Genomic DNA, 23,979 nt, shown 5'->3' with positions numbered 1-23,979 from the left:
TCCTTTTGTTCGCTTTTATTTTGACAGGCTTTGCTCCCGGTGTGTCCCTCACATAGGCGGACTTGTCACATTGTGGTCGCATGCTATACTGAAGAAGCTTAGGAAATTATTCTTAGAAATAAAAGTCCAACGGCGTTAACATTTTCTCGTTTTTCCTTCACTTTAAGGCATTTTCACAAGGGTGGGGGTTGCTCTCATGCTCTATTGTCCTTTTTATTTGTCCGCTTTGGTCACGCTGCCACCACCTGCAACTGAAATCATCTCAAGGCGGTGGCCGCACAGGAGAGCAGTCTTGCTGAAAGATAAAGAAGGAGCTTCCCCCCCCTTTCTCCTGTGCAGCTGCGACACCGTTTGCAAGGCATGTCGACCACCGGGGATGTGCCAGCAGGCGGCTTTTTTAAGAACATGGGTTCCGACAGCCCCGCCAGGCCGAGGCAGCAGTTTTGTGGCGTGTTCTGTCCGGTGCAAGGCTCCTTCGACAGTAAGACTTTGGACTTCGATGCGCTTTCTGCGTGCAGGGGCAAGCGAGACAGTCGAATCATTGACCGGCAGAGCGACATCTCCCAGCCCAAGAAGGTGGAGATCAGGGAGAGCACAGGGAAGGAGGCTCTGCAGAATCTGGATGATGGAAAGGTAATGTTTGTTTTTATTTTTATTCCGCCCCAATAAAGTTTTCCACCAATCCCGCTTTGTATAAATTATATTTAAAGAAAAAGAAAAATACTTGCATCATAAGCACATTATATTAACCTTTCATTTAATTGTTTAACATGGGTTCACTCACTGGCCACCAGACAACTTACCCTGACTCAATTTCCCAGAAAGCTTTGTGATGCAACCGAGTGGATGGAGGCATGCAGAGCTGCTAGAGGGAGTGGCTGCTTACATCATTGTTCAATTAGCCAGCATTACAGTGCATTATCGTATACAACTGTGCACACGCAGGCTTGCAACTCTTGTTTCAGACTTACTAGCATGGGGATGTGGCACATTAGCAGGACAATCTATCAACTTTTTTTTTTTTTTTTGCTGCTGCTGCTAATTCATTGTGTTGCACCAACCATGTCGATCCATCGTTTATGTTATTTTTAAGCACTCAGGATGCTGTTAAAAGCTTTTAGTAGTGGTGTTGAGCTCGGGTTTCAGGTTGCATATTGATCGGAAGCCTTAGCTACACACAAAATAGTTTTCACTTCGCTCTCGACCATTGACATGATAATGATGATCAGTTCATCATCTGACAGTCAAAGGCTTAAGGCAGACATCAAAGCTTCACTGCTTGGTATAACTTAAGCTTCATAAATACATTTCCACATGCAGCTCATTAGCATTGAAGATTCTCAATATTGAAACAAATGTTTATCTTATTAGGTTTTCTTCTAAAGGGATTTATCTCTGGTGAGAGGCCTCGATTTAATTTGAGCTAATTTCCTTTCCAGTTCCAGAAATATTGTAATTGTACACAGTGGACAAATGGGATGGGATTATACAAACATGTTTCCAAGAGGTAAAAGACACACTGCTTTATCAGGGTAACAAGCAATACCTCTTGCAAAGATTACAAGCATTTTCTGAACGTTGTATACAGTTTAATTTGTCTATTTTTAGTGAACTTGTCAGGTATTGTATCTCTTAGAGCAGGCTTCCCCAATCCTGGACCTCGAGGGCCGAAGTCCTGCAGGTTTCAGATGTTTCCGTCCTCTAGCACAACTGATTCTAGAGATCAGGATCGTTATCAGGCTTCTGTAAAGCTTACTGATGAGTTGATCATATGAATCAGGTGTGTTGGAGGACGCAAACGTCTAAAACCTGAAGGACTCCGGCCTTTGAGGACCAGGATTGGGGAAGCCATCATTAGAGGTTGAAACTATTTGGGTTCACCAATTATTACAACATAATCATTCCTCTCTATTTGTTGCATGTACTGGATGAGCTTTTAGTGAACCTGACATGCGTGTTTTTGGAATGCGAGGGGAAGCCAGAGTACCTGGAGACAACCATACGTAGTCTTGTAAATAGTGACCCTTCAAAATTCATAGTCTTTGTAAAATCTCATTCTGAGACTAGGCTGAGACTAAAAGCTATATAGCATAGACCAGGGGTGTCAAACTCATATTAGCTCAGGGGGCACATGAAGGAAAATATATTACCAAGTGGGCCAGATCGGTGAAATCATGGTATATAATTTAAAAACAATTGTCGTCAATTATACGCAGATTTTTCAATATTTGTGGGCCAGCCCTACATTGCAGGGCGCAACTGTAAATATATCGTCCCAAAAAAAAAAACACAAATGCAAACGGAACGCGGCAACACTTTGCCTGTATGAGTTCCAGGCATTATATGTACCTATTTTGCATATACATGTATATTGTTCACATAATGCATTGTGGTGCCATTAATGAAGTTATAAGGATGTTAATCCTTGTCATATGCAGAGTTGAATGTGTGCCGTATTCAGCACGTTTATGTTTGATTTATAAAAAACAAAACAACCAGAGCAATTCCATGTACAGGTTGCATAGCTCTTCTGGGGATTGCGTGTGAAATTTCAAATGTATATGCTTTGATTGAAGCCAGCTGACTAATTGGTCCGACATGACTCTTTTTTTTTTTTTTTTTTACTTTGCAAAATCGTCTCGCGGGGCAGATTAAACCCCTTTGCGTGCCTGATCCGGCCTGCGGGCTGTATGTTTGACACCACAGGTATAGACCATAGGTGTGAGCAGGTGTGAGATGGTAGTTTTCCAAGAGTCTTTTACAAATCTTCTGATGTACAGATAGCATAAAGCTACATTCAAATCTTGCTAGGAGTTTGAAAACGGCAAATTCCCCTATAACTTTTTAAATAAGGCCATGGATAAGGAACATCTGGTTTCTCTTAATATGTTGCCATCTTCATTTATGGATGATCAGTAACACTTTTTTTTCACACCAAATCTTGAGAACATACCGATACCAAGTACTGATAATGAAACTATAATTTTTTTTAATGCATAATATTTCCTTAAAAAACAATGGCAGATAATTTTGAAGAAAGACCTATATATCCAATATAGCAGTTTTCCTCAAAATTGCATGAAATTAATGGCAATTTTCTGTTCTTCTAATTTCTAGTTCCTGATTGTAAAACGACTGCAGAAGCGTTGAAAAAAGCCCGGGTATTGCCCGATCCTAATACGTGGTATCGGTACTCGCCCATCCCTACTTCCTGGTTTACGTTCTTCCATATTGCCACTTTTCCTGTTTTTACGCCTTATGACTTTACCTCTGTCTATTTCCCTTTTTATTCATTGTGTCATCATCTGGTGAGGTTGCAAAGTGACAAGCTTGGTTTGTCAAAGTTGTCAAAAGTACATAAATATCTGCTTCAGCTGTCGAGAGGAAAAGTAAAAATATGTAAAGGGAAAAGATAAATACTCAAATAAAGTACAAATACCTGGAAAAGTACCGTAACAAAGTATTTGTACTACGTTACTTCTCAACACTGTCTAATCCTAGGAGAGCAATTGATGGCATTATAGTCCTGTCAATGGAGCAGGGCGAGGCTTTGCGCATGCGCACTGGCGTTCCTTTTCTTATGGGGACCAGGCTCGGCTCGGCCCGGCCCCTCCCCTCTTGTCTGGCTCGGAAAGGCTCGGTGCATCGGCGGAGACCGGGAGGCTGCCAAGGACTCCATCCTGACTTTCAGACAGTGTCACATATTTGTTGCCGTTTCTCACATTTTTTTTGTGGTGGGGGAGCTTCCCGAAGAACAACAGTGATCCTGCTTTTTCTCTACTCATCCTCTTTTTCCCTCCCCTAATTCGGCTCGCGCTCATAGCGGTCCCCGGCGAAAGCAAGGCGGTAAAGATGTCCGGCTATCAAGGCAAGAAGAATATCCCTCGCATCACAGTGAGTTCCCGCGGAAATGGAGCGTGAAAGGCAGCCTGGTGGGCTGCAGTGTGGCCGTCGTGGGCCTGCGGTTGTGGGTACAGGATGTCACCGGGAAATCTCCAATCTGAGCCGCTTCCTCGCGTTTAGTAATGCGTTTCGAATATAGCACGTTACAGCGGACGGTCGTTACTTGTACGTGTAAAGTGGCAACTTCCCACACTAAAAGGGAGCTTTGCGCACTAAATGTTGCTATAATGCAGGTTTAGGTGCACTGTGCTGTTCTCAAGTCAGCTTTACGCCGGTGCTCTTTGTTATAAACGCATGTATGCCTGCTGCTTGCAGGGTTTAATAGAATCGCTTTACATGCACCCTTTTTGTTTCGATTTTCAAAAATTGAAACAACAAATTGAAAGTGTCAAATTGGAGGACTATTTTTTTTTATTTCCCTCGAAACGTTTTGGAGCTTGCGAGGATGTAAATGAGTGAAAAGGGAGGGGGAAGGGAGGGGGGGCAGTGGCTCCTATTTCCTTCCATGTTTCTTCTGTCCTCTCAGCTGAGTGAGAAAAGGATGCACAGGAGGAGCTAAGAGCTGCAGGGTTGTATTTTACTGTCCCCTTGCAGATTGCAGGGCAAAAATAAAAGAACTAAAACAGTTTTGATTGGCATAAACTAAATGTTTATTATACAGGTAAATGGCAAACATTTTTGCATTTTATATGTAAAGATAATTTGTCGCTTTACATTGTGTGTAGTGAGGCCCAGTGGGTGTGTTAACTTTGTCTACTTGCAACATAAAACAATTTAAACAAATTATCAGACGCAACAATTATGTTTCTAATTTACCTCAGTGCTGATTCAATTGATCCTTTATAGACATACTATTGATTACTTGATCTGTAGAGTTGATGGTGTCATTATTGGTTGATTCAAGGCATTTGCAGCAGCCAGTTGGTGGCGTAGAGATCAGAGGATTAGTTGGTGTTGTAGTCCTCATGGTAATTAGGTCGAACATAAATGGATAGAGGGGCTATTCCTGAATTGTGCATGAAAGAAAAATAGGTCAGAGGCATTTTTTTTTCCTTTCAAATTTTAATGCATGGGGCGAACATGATTTTTATCACTCAGGTGTGGAAGGTCAAAATGATTTTAATTCTCTTTTCTTTTTTTATTTGTAATATTTGTCAAATGAAAATGTAAGCAAACAAGGCACAGGACAAATGAAGTTTGAAGTGTTTGTCTATTTCTTCTGAAGTGAGGTCATATAGGCTACACATGACATGAGCAGGCAGTCATCATCTGCCTCATACGAGACTCAGCAGCTGTGCAGTTGGTACAGTACTTAGACAGCATTTCTCATCAATTAAACATGACATAGGCAATTTCGCCTCCTGGATGCATCAAGACTAATCATTGCCGGGTATTTCTCCTTCAAACAGGAAGATCGTTGGAGAATTTACAATTGAAGTGAATATTCTATTAGAAAGGCTGCAACTGACAATTGTTTTGTTGTTCTATTACTGTAATTACAAAGGGCGACTTAGAAATGTGCACATTTTGTGAGGTGTTGATTAAGTTTCCTTCTAGGGATGTAAGAATCTGTTTCAGGAGTTTTACTTATTTTGCCTTCCTGAGGTGTAATAATAAATGATATACTTGAGCTGATGTATTAATTAGAAATGTAAATCGTAGAATAGTCAAAATCAGATCGGAAATGTTTTCTCTTCAATCATATTGTCTACTTTTTCCTGCATGAGCAGTTAGACTTATTTTGCAGCCTAAGCAAATGAAAACCACACAAAGTGGCGACTAATCTATTTTTTAAAGGAAACAAACAAAACAGAAATACCTTTAAATAAGAATGGCTGGATTAAATGCCCTGTAGCCACAATCTTTAACAGATGAGCTAATATTAGACAGTGTACACCTGCAGCACTGCACTTGTTCCTTAGTGAGTGTGCACTTATTTTCTAAGGATGTTCCCCGCCATTCATGTTGTTATCTCACAGCACACACACAGCGGCCTTGGGGCGCTGTCTGTTCACACATTACACAGCATGCTGCTCTCCAACTGCAGCCACCCATCCACTGGTTCCGTCTCCGCCCCTCTAGCATAATCACAAATTTCCCCCAAAGTCAAGCACCAGACAAAGTTGCAAAGGAATGGAACTTTTTTCATTGCTGAGCACTTGAACAAGGCGCACCATTGTGTTGCAAAGTCAGCAAAAAGACCGCAGTGACTCCGGTTGCTCTTTGTCCTTAGCCGAGGGGGTCAACAAGGAGTGTTAGTGGTTTTTGTGTGTGGTTTTAAGAAACGGAAGAGAATTAGAATGACTTGATTTTTAAGGAAATGTGAAAAAGAAAATAATTGTAAAAAATTGTGAAAATACAAAAAAAAAAAATTCCCGAAGCTTCAAGCTACAAAGGTCATTTAAAGTGTATTAAACAACAACCACGGCTGCTTTGTTGATAATTTGTAGGGGGTGCTACTGAGACGCTTTTGAAAAATCTCACAACTAACTGATCAAATATTGATTATTTTTGCCAAACCTAGTGTGTGTGCAAAGTTTTGTGAGCTTTCATGCATGTTAAGACCCTCAAATTCAGCTTTGTTTTCTTGGCAAACAGCGTTTGTTCCACGAAAAAAAAATCCCAAACTTCGTGTTTCAACATCATGAAAGCCTGAACATTCTTCTCGGCGAATATGAGGTAGATCTTGTTAACCCGCTTGTAAAAAAATGAAAAATAAAAATAATTGAAAAAACGTCAAAGATTAAAACATGTATTTCCTGTAGCCAATAGGTGGCGCTACAATGACAAATAATCCTTCTCAACTGGTTTTATAATACTTCATTCACTCATTCAATTAACCATTGAGCCTCACATGAAAGAAATTGGTAGTGAATACTGTGGCACAACCAGTTATTATTGGCAATAAATCTGGGCTTACTATTTTGTGGTTTACTAGTTTGCGTCAACAAATGATTTATTAACCACTGCATATACGCTTTACGTAGGTACTTTTTTTGTAAAATGATACAGAATATTTTACTATTGATATAATGGTACCAGTGCTGGACTGGCACAAAAAAAAATTGGCCCTGGCCTTTTGACTTAAACCCTCCTGAATAACACATTTGTGCTACTGATATTGACTTATGTTGGTTCAGTTTGCTGTTTATATTCCAAATGGATTAATGGACTAGTCCCTCTAAATTGTAGGCCAGTCTCTTGGGGTAAAATGGAGGACAATAATCATCAATCAAGCACTGCATTGGCCCCAAAAGACGCTGGCCCACCGGGCAAATGAAATGTAGTGCGGATTTGTTTTTGCAGCCCATGTGCGGACAGACATTTACAGTGCGGTGGAATAAGTCAAAATAGCTGTATATTAAATCATAGTGTTGAATGTCATAACTGGCAGTGTTTTCCACCTGGCTTCACTTGTGTTACTAGGATATTTTCCATTTGGATAAAAACAAAGCGTTGCTGGGCAATCACAAATGCTAGCAGTCGCTTGCGTAGCAACAAAGATGCTTTTGGCCTGTATTTTGAATATTAAATGACTCAATTTTACTGGTATTACGTCAGTGGCCATCAGGGTTGTTTGTCATTCGGGGATGCCGTACTTTTCATTCTTCATATGCTCTACCTACGGGGGGGGGGGGGGGGGGGGGGGGGGGGGGTCGAACAGTTGCACAGTGACTCCCAGCTGGGTGACAAAAATTTAACCCTTAGATTTTATTTTCTACTTTTGTGCCTGTACTGCCACTTACTGCTTTCTTTGTTCAGATAAAGAGCTTTTATTACGGCTAAAGTTTAGCTCCACTTGTCTGTAAATTTTTTTTGTATATGTTTCAAAACAGCATTTTGCTATTGAGTTTGGTCCACATCCTGTCAGAGGGTCTTATGATACGAAGGTCGATGTCATGCTTGGCACAGACCCCGTACAATCATACACAAACACTCTGCAGCCTCTGTTGAGCTTGAAGTTGAAGTTTGGATTCTTGGCTGTAGTTTGACAGAATTCCCCCGCTTAACTTTCAGCAGCTGTTGTTCCAAACTTATACAATATTTATGGGAATTTGCCATAATCATACACCTCTCCTTCACTAAGTAGCCTAAAAGCAAACCTGACAATTGTTTTCATCTGCTTTGAGAGATGTGTGAAAAGGCTAGCGGACCTGTGAAGCAAATTGTCGTTAGGCCATGTTGTTACTAAGGGCACGCGCTTGATGTCGAAGTAAGCTAACAGTTAGCAAAGAAGCTTCAAACCACTCATATGCCAGATGACTAACATCTCCAAGACAATGCTAAAGTCAATAATGATTCTGTTTTATAGTCTATTTGTCTTTTTCTTTTCCTTCCCAGCCATTCAAGACAGAAGATAAGTGTATGACAAATATTTGCGTTGTAGTTCCTTGTACCTGTTCGAGCTTAATGCTCCACTGTGAGAGTAATTGACGCCCTAACAACAATGTTCATAATTGCGTATACTGTATAATTAATTAGACCACAAACTGTAAACACTTTAAAAAGATTTTACACTCATAGACTCTGTAACGTTCACTAACAAATCTTAGCTAAACTTATGTAGCAACCGCTACATCCAGCTTTAAAAATGGTTAACTTCCTACAGTGTCCTTGTTTTGATTCTGAATGTGGAAATTTGGCTGCTGTTCAGTCAGTACACGGGCAGATCTATTCTAGTGGGACAAACATCTTGAAAAAAAAATCTCAACCAATTAGAATGATCACCTTTGACAGAAAGCTAAAGCATAGCAGTTTTTCCAAACATAAATAACTATAACATTGCTTGTTTGAGTGGAGCGTGTTTAACACATTTAATTTGGAGAATTTCAACGTGGCCTTTGCATTCTCCGATTTTTCTGTTAATGGCTCTTGAAGCGGAAAAAAAAGTGAACACCTCTGATCTAAAGGTTTAGCTTATAATTGTACACAAAAGCCTTGTGTTTTGCAACTTCCAAACTGTATTATAGGAAATGCAGTATACAGTTGTGTAGCAAGGCATTACTACTTGACAAGTCTGTGATTGGATTGGATGCTTCACAGTTCTGCAGTGGATCCATGTAGGGGCGGGGCTACAACCAGCTGCTTGGGACCAGGACTGGCTGTGTTGAGGCTAACAACACTGGTTTAAATAGAGTGTCCTTTGTTAGCGTAGGATGCTGGAGCCCTTGTGACCAGAGCAGCCACTCCCTTTTTTTGCACAGTGTGCCAGAACAGCAGGGTGACTTGAGGGAGGGAGGGAGGAGTGGGAGGAGCAGACCACCCCCGCTCACCCACCCCTCTCTCTTGCATAGGGAGACAAGTTGCCCTGCAGTGGGCGTAGAATAATGATTGATTTCACACTTGGGCCCGCAAAGGTTTGAATCCTTAAAAAGGACTGAGGGGCGTGTCAGGGGGGTGGGGCTTGCTGTCCTCTTTTCTAACCAGTGAATTCTTATCCTATTATTATTATTATTATTATTATTTGCTGTGACAGAGCCTGTTCAGCACACTGAACAAGAACATTGTCTGTCTGCCTTAATGTAATTAAATCATCATTGGGGGAAATGTCTTTTACAGTACATCCATAATTGAATAGCAGAGCCAACACAGTAGATAATTGTTTCAGCAGCTGCACTTAATATATTTCAATGGAACAGTTTGTAGCTATACAGCAATTCAACTTTCGCCTTCTTTTTTTTTTAAAGGCTTTTGTAATTCCCTTTGACCGAGATGCATTCATGTGTTTTATTCGAGGAATGACGTCAGCTTATGTTTCTTATCAGAACGCAGTTTATGACGGTCAAGCAGAGGCTGCCCGGTCAATTTCTTAGAGTATATAAATGTTTAGTTTGGAGTGTCAATCCTCTGTTTTATTTGACGTTCTCCATAGACACACTATATCTCCTGACAAGCCGAGCCAAAGCCAATACTTAGCTTCGTAACTTTACCTTGATAGTCTTTAAAATGCCAGACTGATGAGTGTATGTTCAAATCTGCAGCATCTGCTTCTTGTAGAATATCTAATTGAAGAAATTGTAACCCAAGAGCTTGGATTTATTTTATTTATTTTTTAACTAAAGAGAGTCATTCTGACCATATCTTTCAGAGTGACCGTCTCCTGATCAAAGGGGCGAAGATCGTCAACGATGACCAGTCCTTCTGCGCCGACATTTATATGGAGGATGGAGTTATCAAGTGAGCTGCATGTTTGTTTGTTGAGTCAATCTTTTTCATCATCAATCATTTGAGTTAGACAACATGCATCGCAGTAAAATTTAAAGTATCTTAGAATGTTTTATTTTAAAAAGGGGAATATTTGTAATTGTGAAAATAGTAAAAAGGACAGTAAATACACTGTTTCCGCGAGTCATTAAATGGATTTTGCTTAAATTGAGGCCTCAAATGGAATTTATGTCAAGTGGCATTAAAAATGTAAATACTTGTTTATGCTTTATTTTACATAATGAATAAAAACGAGAAGGACGTGTTTTTTGTTATGGTTTAAGGGTTCTCAACTAATTTGATTCTAATCATAATAACTTGAACCCATCTCTCCATTTTCTTTTCTATCTTGTGTCATTATTAAGAGTAGATTAATTTTATTTGTTTTATTTTCTCGTACTTTTAATAACATTTGCTAAAATATAAGGATTATGTCTTTAACCTGTCAAAAAAAATCTGTTTTTTTTTGGTATGGTTTAAAGGGTTCTCAACATTGCTATCTCAATATTCTAATCATAATAATTTGAACCCATCTATCTGTTTTCTATTCTGCTTGTGTACATTGTTTTTTTTTTTGGCTGAGATTGTGGATAGCAATTAAAATAGCTAAAAACATTTTATTTTTTTTACACTTAAATGCCATTGGACATGAATTTCGAGATTCTCTGAACATTAAAAAAAATAATAATTAATGAGCTCTTTGTTTTCTTCCAACCAATCGGTTGATGAAAGAATGCAGGGATCTGAATATATTATATTTGTCTATTTTTATTACAGATAAAAAGATAATTAATATTTTTCTAAAGTTAGGTTTAAACAGTTTTGATAATTTCCCTGGTTTAAAGAATTGACCATTTTTTTTCAATTAGCCCAAATAAAAAGTTAAAACACATGATTAATTTGAGGCCTGAAGCTTTCAAATCAAAATATATAACAATTGACTTAATGGCATTTCTTCAGGCAAATTGGTGAAAACCTCATCGTGCCCGGTGGGCTCAAAACCATCGACGCCCATGGGCGCATGTTGCTGCCAGGCGGGATCGATGTTCACACACGCTTCCAGATGCCCGATCGAGGCATGACGTCTGCTGATGATTTTTACCAGGGCACCAAAGCGGCATTGGCGGGAGGCACCACAATGATAAGTGAGTGATAATATCTCCCAGCTTTACTTACTTACTTGCATGTGGCAATAGACACAAATACTGCAAATAGCCTTTGTTATCATCATCATGCCTTGTCTGCTTTACGTCATGATTCTCTCTGACACTTCAAGTTCAAACTGCAACATTCCGCTGCCAGGTTGTGATCTCAGTCTGAATGTAGCCAATAGTAACACAACACAGATGAAAGGGAGCATGTTGTTTTGTTTATGCGTGTATCCAGTCGACCACGTGTTACCCGAGCCAGGCGTCAGTCTCATCTCGGCCTTCGAGCAGTGGCGCGAATGGGCCGACAGCAAGTCGTGCTGCGACTACTCGCTGCATATGGACATCACCGAGTGGCACCGAGGCATGCAGGAAGAGATGGAGACCCTTGTGAAGGATCACGGTATAACTTTCATAAAATAATTGGCTTTAAACCACACTTTTTGTTTAAAAAATTCCGTATGTCTGATAAGAATGGACTACTAAAGCCCACTAGTGGCCCCTTGTGGCGGGTGTGTGCCACTCGTAAACCAGAATGGTGCAATGAACCAACACTTTTGCTGTTGATGTCATTATAAGTTTGTATACTTCTGTGCATGTCACCCGTGTCCTATTATAAATTTAATATGTTTTTGTGGATAATTGCTCTCCTACTCCGATGTGTGTGTTACATAATCATGTTTTGTTTTGAAATTAAAATAGTTCTGTCATCCCCCACCTTCTCAGGTATCAACTCCTTCCTGGTCTATCTGGCTTATAAGGATCTGTTCCAGCTAACTGACACTCAGGTGGGCCCATTTACTCTTAATATTTTTGTTCATATTTCTATGTGTGTGTGTACATCCTTAAAAAAAATAGTAAAGTGACAATGTAAATTGGATAGATTGATTTCTATCTTATTATTTTGTAAAATGGATAGTGAGCAGTGTTTTTGGTGTACTTAAAGTAGCACTAAGGAACTTTTCAACCGTAATAAAATATTTTCATAACTTCGGATGAAACATCGACTTAAAACTGGTTGAATGGTACCTGGCCTGAGAGGGTCTGTATCATTTTTACTGGCACTAAGCAACTTTGAGGAGGATGGTAGGAACACTGCCACACAAAAAACTACAATTGTGCTGGCTGCTCACTTCCCCCTTTCCCCATTCGTTACAAAGACGCAGGTCAATTTGAATGTTGACGCACGATTACTGCTTTTTGGCTGCAAAACAACTAAAAAGTTTTGTCTGAGGAGACAAAAAAGAAACATAAAAAAGGAAAGCTACAAGGATCAACATTGTCATTCACTCGCTGGCGTGAGCTAAAAAAATGACGCTATGCGCTTGTCCTCATGGGAAATGTGGTCTTCCTTCAGGCATGACATTACCGCTTTTGTCCATATGGCGCCGCCATAATCAACATAAAGTGACAGTTCCTTAGCGATGCTTTAATGTAGTGGCCATTGAATGCAAATGCGATGTGACGTGTAATAATTCCTGGTCGTTCCCGCAGGTATATGAAGTGTTTAGTGTGATCCGTGATCTTGGAGCCATCGCTCAGGTGCATGCTGAAAATGGAGACATTGTTGCTGAGGTATGACCTACAAAATCAATATGGACAAGTTCAACAATGAATAGCATGTTCTTCATCAGTAGTATCCCCTTTATCTCTATAATGACACAAAGTTGATGAATATTCATAAAGGGAATATTAGTCTGCACTTATAATCCTCAGCATTCTGTTGTATGTGCGTGTTACAGGAACAGCGCAGGGTCTTGGAGCAGGGCATCAACGGTCCTGAGGGACACGTGTTGAGCCGTCCTGAGGAGGTGAGACACATTTTTCAAATCTGTGTCAAATGCTGGATCAGTTATGTTGCATTTTTAGACATCCTGCAAAGGAGGATGGGGAGCGTGTTGCATTTCGTCCTTGAATGTGTCACTTGTTTGGAAAGCCCTTCAACATCCTCTACACGCTCAATATCGTGTGTTTGAAGAGTTTGAAGCTGTGATGATGAGCAGATGTATTACAGCACATCCTTTTTAGTGAAAGCAATGGAAACAAGAGCGATTAAGTGTGTCAGAGAGCTGGACTTTAAAAACATCTCCGAATCGCTCTTCTTGTTATCATAGTCCTGCACAGACACGCAACTTTGCTTGACATTGTACAAAGCAGTTCAGATGAGTAGTGCAATATATTAACTCATTCACTGCCATTGACGGCTATAGGCGTCAAAAATTCATTTGAACTATTTCTATTAGTTTAAAATTTGTTCCCACTTTTGTTAACAAGAGTATGAAAACCTATAATTTTTTTTACATTTAGAACAGATATAAAATGTGTTATTAATTGTGAGTTAACTAGTGAAGTCATGCGATTAATTATGATTACAAATTTTAATCGCCTGACGGCCCAAAATTTTTACAATGTTTTTATTTATTTATTATTCACTCACTGCCATTGACGGCTATAAACATCAAAAAATCATTTAAACTATTTCTATTAGTTTAACATTTTTTCCACTTTTGTTAACAAGAGTATGAAAACCTAGAATTTTGTTATTGTACATTTAGAAAATATATAACATTTGTGATTAATTGTTAGTTAACTCATGAAGTCATGCAATTAATTACAATAAAAAATTGTAATCGCATGTCACCCCTAATTTTTAATAGTCTTTTATTTCTTTTTTTAATGAATTTATGGCAGTAAATTAGTTAAAAATTAAATTAAAATGATACCACAGTCTTTAATATTTTTCTGAATAACTTAACTTGCAAACCAAGTTACTATGGTATTATTATTTTCCTTCTTCAGGTGGAGGCAGAGGCTGTAAATCGCTCTGTGACTGTGGCTAATCAGACCAACTGCCCTTTGTACATCACCAAGGTGATGAGCAAAAGTGCTGCTGATGTCATCGCTCAAGCCAGAAAGAAGGGTGAGATTCCAAAACGGCGCGCTACTGATTTGTTTACGTCTCAGTTGAGATAAATCGAAGGCTATCATTGCAAATATATACACAAGTTGTTGAGTTAACACATGGTTGTTACAGTGAGTCTTCCTGCCATGGCTCATATATTATTTGATTTTTAACTCTTACCGACAAAATTGATGTTAAGGACACGCCCACCGAGTACCAAGTACTACGGGGGTTTTTCTCAGTGGGCAGCGAAACGTCTTGTGCAGCTCTGGTTTGTGAATGGGGTGGAGAGAAAAAAAAAAACACTCACTAACTATGGCCAGCAGATGGCAGCATTGTATCTCTTTTCAATGGACTCCCGTGTATCAAATTACATGAAATCATGGCGGATCTTAGGAAATAAAACGTTTTCAAGGATGATTTGAACGATCAAAGCGTTTGTCACATTAAATCTAATTCACAGAGCGTCACTAAACAAAAAATATTAGTCATATCAATGTTTTGCAGAAAATGTATTTTTTTCACAAAAAAAGCTTGTTTCACTTGGTGATTACTAAAGAACGGGATAAGGTACTTAAAGAATGGAATCCAATCTTTCACATGGTATCCACCATGTTTACGCAGTCATAGCACACAATATTCTGTTTGCCTTGAAAAATGAGTGAAAATGCTCAAAATGGCCGGCACTGTCTTTTTGGATAACGTTTGGTAGTAAAAGAGTTAAGGCTAATGTATCGTGAGTTTATATTGATACAAAAGTGTTTTGGGCAGGCACTGTTGTCTACGGAGAGCCGATCACTGCAAGCCTGGGAACAGACGGCTCACACTACTGGAACAAGAACTGGGCCAAGGCAGCGGCTTACGTCACCTCCCCACCGCTGAGCACCGACCCGACCACACCAGACTATCTCAACTCGCTGCTCTCTTGGTAACGCCGCAATCAAAACATTCCAAGTGGAGATATCCGGACAAGTCTTTTCTATTTTCACTTCCTTTTCTCGCAGTGGTGACCTGCAGGTGACAGGAAGTGCACATTGTCCCTTTAACACTGCCCAACGCGCCGTGGGCAAAGATGACTTCAGCTTGATTCCTGAAGGTGTCAACGGGACAGAAGAGAGGATGTCGATTATCTGGGACAAGTGTGTGGTGCGTGTTCTCGCGCGTATTGCACATGAACTTCACTTCATTGGAACGATACAGGAATTTCTTTATGTCCAACTGACTGACCGTAGTGGTTTAAATTTCCAAGGAAAATGCCATTAGTGGGCCATTCTCTCGTCACGTGTGTGACATTCTCTCAACAATTTGGCTTCAAGTTTGGGCAATAATTGAGATCTTATAAATGATAATATATTAATTGTGTTTTAGGTTATCTCTGTCAGCAAATATAAGTAGTGTAGCTTTTCCACTTCTCATCTCGGAGCTAATGAGGTGAATTTGCTGTGTGTGACATCACAGGTTTTTGAGTCTCTCGTCTCTTTGAAGTTAATTGTCTCCAATTAACTTTTTTTCTGCCTTCTTGGTGAGCAGCAGAGAGGGCATGTGGGCAGTTTTGCACGGAGGTGAAATGGAAATGAAAGAGACAGATACCTTAATTTGGATTGTCCAAATTAGCATAAATAGCTCACCTGTGGGTAATTAAAACAGAAGAATGTTAAATGGTACACGTTTTTTTTTTTGTACCAAAAATTCTATATTTCGATTTAAAAAATAAAATATATTGTGTTCAACCCAAATATTTAAAAAAAAGGTATTTTTAGAGTTGTCATTTTGAATACCACGATCATTTTGCTCACGGTTATCATACAGCCAGAATCTAATGTTTTTTCTTTCTTTTTTTCTTTTTTGAAAGAGAACTCAGTATTGTTCATTTGGTAATCTTACTGATTCGACATGTCATCATCATTGCTCTCTTTTTTTCTTCTCTTTTTTTTTTCTTTGTATGTGCGTGAGTATGTGCATGTGCGTGTGAGTGTGTGCTCATTAATTCACCTAAAACCTATTAAAAATCCCATTACCGTTCACCCTAAACCGAATACTTCAAAATCCAGCTAGAGTCGTGAGATTGTCAGTAGACCCGAGGAAGGATCAAAGAAAAGAAAGAAAAGTGAAATCCTGCACCGACCAGACATCACCTTCTACCCACCGGGTTACCAACCAGAATCTTTCACCAACCCCAGAAACATCTACATTCCAACAAATTAGGGAGACCTAAAGGAAAGGAAGGAAGGATATATGAAGCCAGAATCTAATGCCTACTGCTTATGTTGCCGGTTTACATAATACAATCTAACGGTATCAAATATAAGCCACTACGAATTAAAAAAAAATGTATGCAAGGCAGAAGGCATTATTTTATAAAAGCTGATTTTTTTTTGTAGTATAATTGAGCAGGTTGGAAATGACATTGGAATTTGTGCTCATCTATTCCCTGATTGGGATTATTCTCAAACTGAATTGGGATTAATTTCAGGTGACTGGCAAGATGGATGAAAACCAGTTTGTGGCGGTGACCAGCACCAATGCGGCCAAGATCTTCAACCTGTACCCCCGCAAGGGTCGTATTTCTGTGGGCTCCGATGCAGATCTTGTACTGTGGGACCCCGACGTTACTAAGATCATCTCTGCCAAGAGCCACAACTCGGTATGCTATTCCCTCACCGTTTGCAATCTCTCGCCTTTGTGTGCTTTGGGGTGTGTGTGAGAATTTGCATTTTTCCCGTCACATTCTGTCAGTTCCTTTTATACCTGCACTCTTGAGTCGTAATAATAGATATTAATTCTCAATATTGTTTAAAAGTTTTTCTCTTCAGTATGGTAGATTACATAATATTTCTGTTAACAGTTCGACCTTTTGCCGAGGTCTCTGCTCCATTGAGTTACTTTCAAGCATAGTGTCGTTGTCTTTCGACTCCCGCTAAGGCTGTCTGCTGTGTATTTATTAGCGAGCAAGGAAAAAACTGATGTCAGTAGTGGAATAGTGACACTCCATTTACAATACAGAATATAAAACTCTCCCAAGATGCACTTAATCAAAATTTAGCTCACATGATTAATGAAGCCAGAAGAGCTAGTTAGCAGGCAGACTCTTTCATTCTGTCAGAAGAGGTTTTATGGTTGTCCCGCTTGAGCAGGGTGTGGACCTCCCGCGGCAGCAGGGGGGCTGATGTCATCCTCAAAATCTGCCAAGGAACTGGAACGCATTGGTGTTGATTGTTTGCAGACAGATCTGTGTGCGTCTGCGCTGTTTTTGGATCCGTTTTTCTTTGGTTTCTTCTTATTCCGCCTGGTCGGAAAATGATGATGTTAGCGGTAGGGCTTGCTCATTCTATACAAGCTTTTATTGTACTGTATTAGTGATCTCATTTCCGCCGTTCATACTCATCCAAAATGAATGACCTCAGCCTTCAGTAGTTTTTCAGCACACACTCCATGTTGGACTATCCTTGATTGACCCCGTTTGTTCTTCTTCCCTGAGGCTTGTGTGCCTCATCCGTTGTTTTCAAACTTGTTGCTATGACAATTTTTACCAGGAACATTTTTGGGTCAATGCGGGTTCAATCGCATGAGCACTTTTTCATACCGTTCTAATTTTACTTGGTTGCCTGATACTCCAAATTGGAAGGACGTCAACAGCTTCCTGGGTAGGATTTTCATACATCTGTGCGCGGCAACACGGTCTACTGGGAGTTCACATCCATCATCCTGAAGAAAGGAGCAAAAAATATCACGTCGACAGGATGAAATCAACGTGTTTCTGCTTTGAAGTTATTTTGGTGTACCGGTAATATACCCGTGTTTGCGTCATGAGTCAGTGCGGCTGTAATAAAGCATTCGAGAAACCCAGCCGGGAGCTATTTGATCAAAATGTCTCGCTCCTTCACATCTAACACAACCTGGGAAATGCACACAGGAAGTCAAGCATGTAATGTGTTTCTATTAAAATGTCACGGTTAATATTGCTGCAAGGGGTTTAGTTTTGAGTTCTTTTTAAGGAGCATTATTTGTGCGGTTGTGCTGTGTTTATTGCGGTGGTTGCTTCTTATCAGGAGTGGAGCTACATAATGGCCAGTGGTGGCGGGGGGGGGGGGGGGGGGTTGGCTCCTTTGCCACTGTCTGGCCACCCCCCACAACTCAAAAGAAAATTTTGGTATCAGTGCTTTTTCGGCCATTTTCACATGAATGCATTATTCTTAATCTCTTGATACTATGCCACAAGTTTTTTTTCATTTAACTTCATATTTAAAGTACAATTGTGAATAATAATCAATGAAACCCTGACTGTGGATGTAATTAGAAACTTGCATTATTATTATTATTTATATATGTTGATTTAGTTATATATATGTGTATATATATATGTATTTGTATTCCACACCAAAGGACTGTTAGGAGGCTTCAATGAACTTAGCATGCCTGTTATATTAATACTGAAGTGTTTCCACTTTATATTCTGAAGACAATTCTTGATGCATGTCTACAATGATGCAGATTCGTTGCTTGGGATGGGCGAGTTCCGATACCAGGTATCGGTATTGGGCCTTATTCCAAGTTATCGGTACTCGCGACTGCGTCCGATACGGATGATGCGTTATGATCAAGGAAAATTAGAATTTAGAAGAATAGAAAATTGCTATTAATTTAATTTTGGGGGAACAAATGCTACATTGGGAATTTTAGATCTTTCTTGAAAATTATCATACTAGTGGTATCGGTACTTGGTATCGAGTCGACTACTCGTACTGGTATCAGTCTGAAAAAAGTGGCATCGAACATCCCTATTTATTGCAGATCAAAACAATCTCAAAACATGTATTTATTTATTTTTATGTTGCAAGAGGAAGACTTGACTTCATATATTTTTCTTTTGTTCTTTAATGGCTTCCTCCTGCAGACTGTGGAGTATAACATCTTTGAAGGGACAGAGGTGCGTGGAGGGCCTCTGGTGGTGATCAGCCAGGGCAAGATCGTCTTGGAGGAAGGAAACCTCCACACCACAGAAGGTTCTGGACGCTACGTGGCCCGCAAACCTTTCCCGGACTACGTCTACAAGAGGATAAAAGCTCGCAGCAGGGTACAACACAATTTGATTACATGTCTTTTTTTTCCCCCCCTAAACTATATTTCCCACAATGCAGCTGGCCGAGTTGAGGGGTGTACCCAGAGGACTGTACGACGGTCCGGTTTGCGAGGTGTCGGTCACCCCTAAAGCCATGACTCCCTCCTCATCTGCCAAGACGTCACCTGCAAAGCAGCCCAGCCAGCAACCTGTCAGGAACCTGCATCAATCTGGCTTCAGCCTCTCTGGTTAGTAAAGTCTCATCCGATACATCGTCTTTTAAGTTAGACTTGACTAAACTATAAAGGCAAGGCTTTGTTTATAAAACGCATTTCATACACAATGTCATTCATAGTTACAAGGCAACATTTAAAGGCTAAATATAACATTTAAATGAAATGGAATTTACGAAATTTAAAAAGCAGAAGAGTCTAATACATTAAAAAAAAAAAGCAAAATTGAGAAATAAAAAGGAGTTTACATATTTGCTAAAATATTGTACTGCACACAAACATAAGTGTGGAAAAATTTATGATAGAAATCCTCTAAAAGGCGCAAAGTTTCTAACCTGTATTTAAAAGCATTTACACCTGGAGCTAATGTCAGTTCTGTTGACATCTTATTCCATTTAGGTGCAGCATAACGGCTAAATGCCTATGCACCATGTTTGCTTTGGGAAAAATAAATGTTTGGTCAATCTTATAAAACACACGCACACACTTGTCTTAGAAATTTCTTCAAAGAAAGAAACCAATGGAGAATACTGATTAGGACCTGACCCATATGGATTTGATGATCAAATGTTAATGCCAATATTTGTCAGAATAAAAAATTCCATTAACTGATTAACCAGAAGATTAATTACAATAATTAAAATAATTTAACACAATCAAGTTATGAATTAGAGGCAGAAAATGTGTCTGTTTTACAATACAGTACTTTGTCATTTGGTATTTGTTTAACTTTGACGCAAAGAGAAAAAAGTGTGTTTTGTATTGTGGTATCTTGTTAAAAGAAAATCTCAAGGGCTTTCTTAGCGCTAAGAGGGTATGCTACAGTTGGATGACGCTGACTGCTGGAGAGTTTGTAAAGTTATCCTCTGCTCGTTATTTCCGTAAATGTAGCTTTCTATGAAATTCATTACCCCCCCCCCCTCAATGATTGTGACTTCTCTGCCGTGTTAAGATCATCTGCACAGAAATAAGATTAACAAAAAAAATTACAATCTGCTTGACCATGTTGTGATTCAAAAACATGACAAAAACGCGATTGTCGCGATTATGTCTATGTTATGATGTAAAAAGCTCGACAACCACTTTGCTAATCAAATGGATACATATTAAGCTTCAGCCTTCCTTTTAAAAGTAAAATTGACTGTTTTTGGCCACGCAGGTTCTCAGGTTGACGACAACATTCCTCGCCGCAACACCCAGCGCATTGTGGCGCCCCCTGGTGGGAAGACTAACATCACCACCCTGGGTTAAAGCGTTCCATCCATTGCGCAGAGGGGCGGGTAAAGGATCAGAGGGGGGTTCCGCGCCGGAACTTCTCACGACGATCCATTTGGCATTCGGCCATCCGTGAGCTGTAACTCTGCCACCTCATGCTTTTTCTCCCACATTCTCACTCCCCTTTCACCCCTTCAAACCAGAACCTTGAGGACACAGTTAAAAAAAAAAAAAACACTCTTTTGTGCACTTTTTATTTTGTTTTATATTGTTTTTATCTCCCTCTCACCCACCATTGGGTGGGCTGATTTAACATCGTCAAGCAGATTTGGTACGTTAGTGCAAAAGGTCAAATGTACTGTATTGAGAGCAGCATGTGTGCTTTATCACCACCCAACATTTAATCGATAATTCACCCACAGGGCTGTCTTAAGTTATAGAAGATTTTTTTTTTTTTTCAAATAGTACAACCCATCACACTCTTATGATTTCTAGCTTTGCTGACGTGCGTACACCAAGTCTAAACTTTGTCAGCTGAAGATTCCTGTTGTAAATGTAGCTTTGCGCCTCATCTCGCCACATATCTTGCCATTAGCAAGTGGGATGAAGGCTAATTAAGGGAAAGATGAATGAATGCCTTATTGTTGCGCCACATCATCTAATTCGCACAGCAGCTGTCCAATTTGCAAACTTTGGAAGCCGTCCATCACCAAGCCGTGCATCTTCACTCAGAATGTTCCTGTTCTTACTCGTTATGTGCCTGAATCCGTAGAAGGTGTATACATAATTGTTTTGCTCTTCTTTAAATGAAGGATGTAAGATAATTAAAAAAAAAAGATGTAAAATTGCAAGGATAAACCGATTTAAAGGTGCCAGATTTTGCGCGTTCATTTGGGTCTCGAGCTCCTGTAAAGTCAAAGAGTTCACGGTCTTGATTTTATTTTATTTTTTACTTTGTTGTTAATCTGCTCTTTAGTGTCAATTTGTAACTAGTTGCTGAAAGGCTGAGCATGTTGTTTTGCGCTTGAAAGTGGCGGCGAGCTGATGTTCTGTACTGTGTGTATCGCGTGCGGTGTCCACGTTGGAGGGATGGCAGCGCTCCAATAGTCCTCTTTACCTCTTATAGTTTTTGGGTGCATTTATCGGTTTTTTTTTTTTTTCATCATGCCGAATCATGGATGAGGCTTGTTATCTGGCTGGCCGCCGGTTCTCCCCCTTCTCATTGCTATTGAAACCACTCAACATTACTGAAACTAAATCACCATTGTCCAAATTACGGACTGCTGGGCCAGATTGTGTACGATGCTCCTGACCACTATGATCGACTACCACTACTACTACTACTACTACTAATAAATTGGTTTTACATTGAGCTGTCTAACCTTCTTAATCTTACCTAGCATTGCGTTTCGGCCTCATCTTGAGGCGCTTTTCTATTGGCTGCTGCTAGACGATGTCAGTACTGTGCGGCACATTTTCGAACGTCCTTCTATCGAAATAAATACACTTAAAATCACATTCAGAATCAACCCCAAAGTTTTATGTATTGAAATTTTCGTCATAATTATAGTTCGTTTTGTAAAATCTATTTTTTATCTTTATTTTTAGCATTTTCATTTTTATTTCTTAAACAATTTTCTTTTTTTTTTTACAATTTTTGTTATTTTGTTGTTACTTTTCGTTAACTAAAAAAAAAACCTGGGTCTCAACATTTTTGAGTTGTTTGCAGCTGTTACCACGCCAACATATCTTTCCACTCTCATGATCCGCTGCTTGTGGTTTGTCTGAGTTCACCATTACCACCCATATTGTGTACGTCCCATCCCTCCTTGCACATACACGCGTCAACCACACAACTGTACTTTTCGAGAAAGCCGTGTCAGCCTGAGTTTGAATGCTATGCCATATTATGCTAATCAAGTAATATGTATGTTCGCAATGTGCTGCAGACTGAGAAGGGATGTTCTATACACCGATAATACTCCTCTTTTACCCTTTTTGTGAAAGTGAAACTGTGTGATGGTGTTTATTCCGGTGGCTTTGGGATGCTTGCTCACTATAGGAAATAAAAGTGTCAATTCAATGGCTGGTAATAAAAAATAAAAATAAAAAGTAGGGGAAAAACAACAAGGACTTCAAAGAATTAAAAAAAAGTAAAACATGATTCAATCTTGTTTCCTTAGTGTCATATTTTATGAAATGCAGAAATGACAAACATATAAAAGATTATTTAAAGGGAGAACTACACTTTTAGAATACCAGATGATTAAAAGGCAATAAAAATCAAATATATTTTTCTCTTGTAGCATTGTTAATGGTCAAGAAAACACATTTGCTCGATTTAATTTAGCTTTCAGACAGCTTGCCCATGGACGACCACTCCAGGGTGTATCCTTCCTCTCACCTCAAAGTCAGCCAGGGTAGGGTCCAGCTCACAACAGTGCTAGCGGACAAGGAATGTGGACATAATGTGTTACGTTAAGATATGATATGATAGTATGGTTCACAGTTGTCCTGGGGAAATACTTTCTACTTTAGGCCCACTACTGCATGACAGGATATTTATCAGGTAGGTGCCCTGAACTTTTTTTTTTTTGACAGACGTTAAAATATATGAAAATGAAATAAAACGCATAATCTCACCAGCAAAATGAGAATCACGAGATATTGAATTCTAATCATTGCTTCGCTTCTGATCTACTCGCCCTGAATGCAGAACAACCTATTTGCAATGCGATTTCTCAACACTAGATGGTAGTGTAGCGCTTATTTTGAAGTTTAACAGGATGGGTTGACCGGTAGAGAAGATTGATGGATGGCCAAACAGTAAACAGACATAATGGCTTGGTCGATTTTTCTTTCTTTCTTTCTTTCATACAAAGAAGACTGGAAGTCGTCTCCTCAAACCAGGGTTCAAAATTTGGGATATAATTAATAATTGGTGTGTTTGATGCAGAAACAGCTCTGCACATGACAAAATCAATGTTATAACCACAGTGAAATGTGTCAATAGCAGCCTGATTGCTTGGGGCTGTTTTCCTTCAGGTGGAACATGGTCCTTTGTCAATATGGTGGGCATTATGAACAGCTCTGAATAGCAGTCTATTCTGCCATAAAAGCATCTGGCTTCTGATTTAGCTGAAGAGGAATTTAACATTTCACCATGACAACCAGGCAAAGCATCCATCCAAATCAACAAAAGAATGGCTTCAACAGAGGACATTTTAAGTTTTGCAATGGGGGCGGGACTTCCGACTTCTGGGTTTTAACTCATCAACTTTGTTTCCGTTTCCAGTGTGCGACGTGATGGCCGCG

At 39.6% G+C, this 23,979-nt stretch overlaps 1 protein-coding gene across 2 annotated transcripts; it reads left to right on the top strand.

Moving 5' to 3' along the window:
• Positions 1–51: 51 nt before the first annotated feature.
• On the top strand, positions 52–22,036 carry LOC147161865 (dihydropyrimidinase-related protein 2). Of its 2 annotated transcripts, none has more exons than XM_086096537.1 (14): positions 52–633; positions 9,992–10,080; positions 11,068–11,252; positions 11,494–11,658; positions 11,982–12,043; positions 12,750–12,830; positions 12,998–13,066; positions 14,055–14,175; positions 14,929–15,085; positions 15,162–15,303; positions 16,631–16,801; positions 19,052–19,231; positions 19,296–19,464; positions 20,609–22,036. In XM_086096537.1, the coding sequence occupies exons 1-14, from the start codon at positions 361–363 to the stop codon at positions 20,698–20,700; spliced, it is 1,956 nt and encodes a 651-aa protein (XP_085952663.1). In that variant the 5' UTR covers positions 52–360; the 3' UTR covers positions 20,701–22,036. The 2 variants fall into 2 exon arrangements, with proteins under 2 accessions (XP_085952663.1, XP_085952664.1); XM_086096538.1 differs by lacking the exon at positions 52–633 and adding an exon at positions 3,585–3,894.
• The last annotated feature ends 1,943 nt before the right edge of the window (positions 22,037–23,979 follow it).

This window comes from Leptonotus elevatus, chromosome 15 (genome assembly GCF_054856555.1).
Source record: "Leptonotus elevatus isolate MCC_2025b chromosome 15, RoL_Lele_1.0, whole genome shotgun sequence".
Lineage (NCBI taxonomy): Eukaryota > Metazoa > Chordata > Actinopteri > Syngnathiformes > Syngnathidae > Leptonotus > Leptonotus elevatus.
The sequence above is the reverse complement of the archived record's forward strand: the minus strand, read 5'-3'. Positions and strand labels throughout refer to the sequence as shown.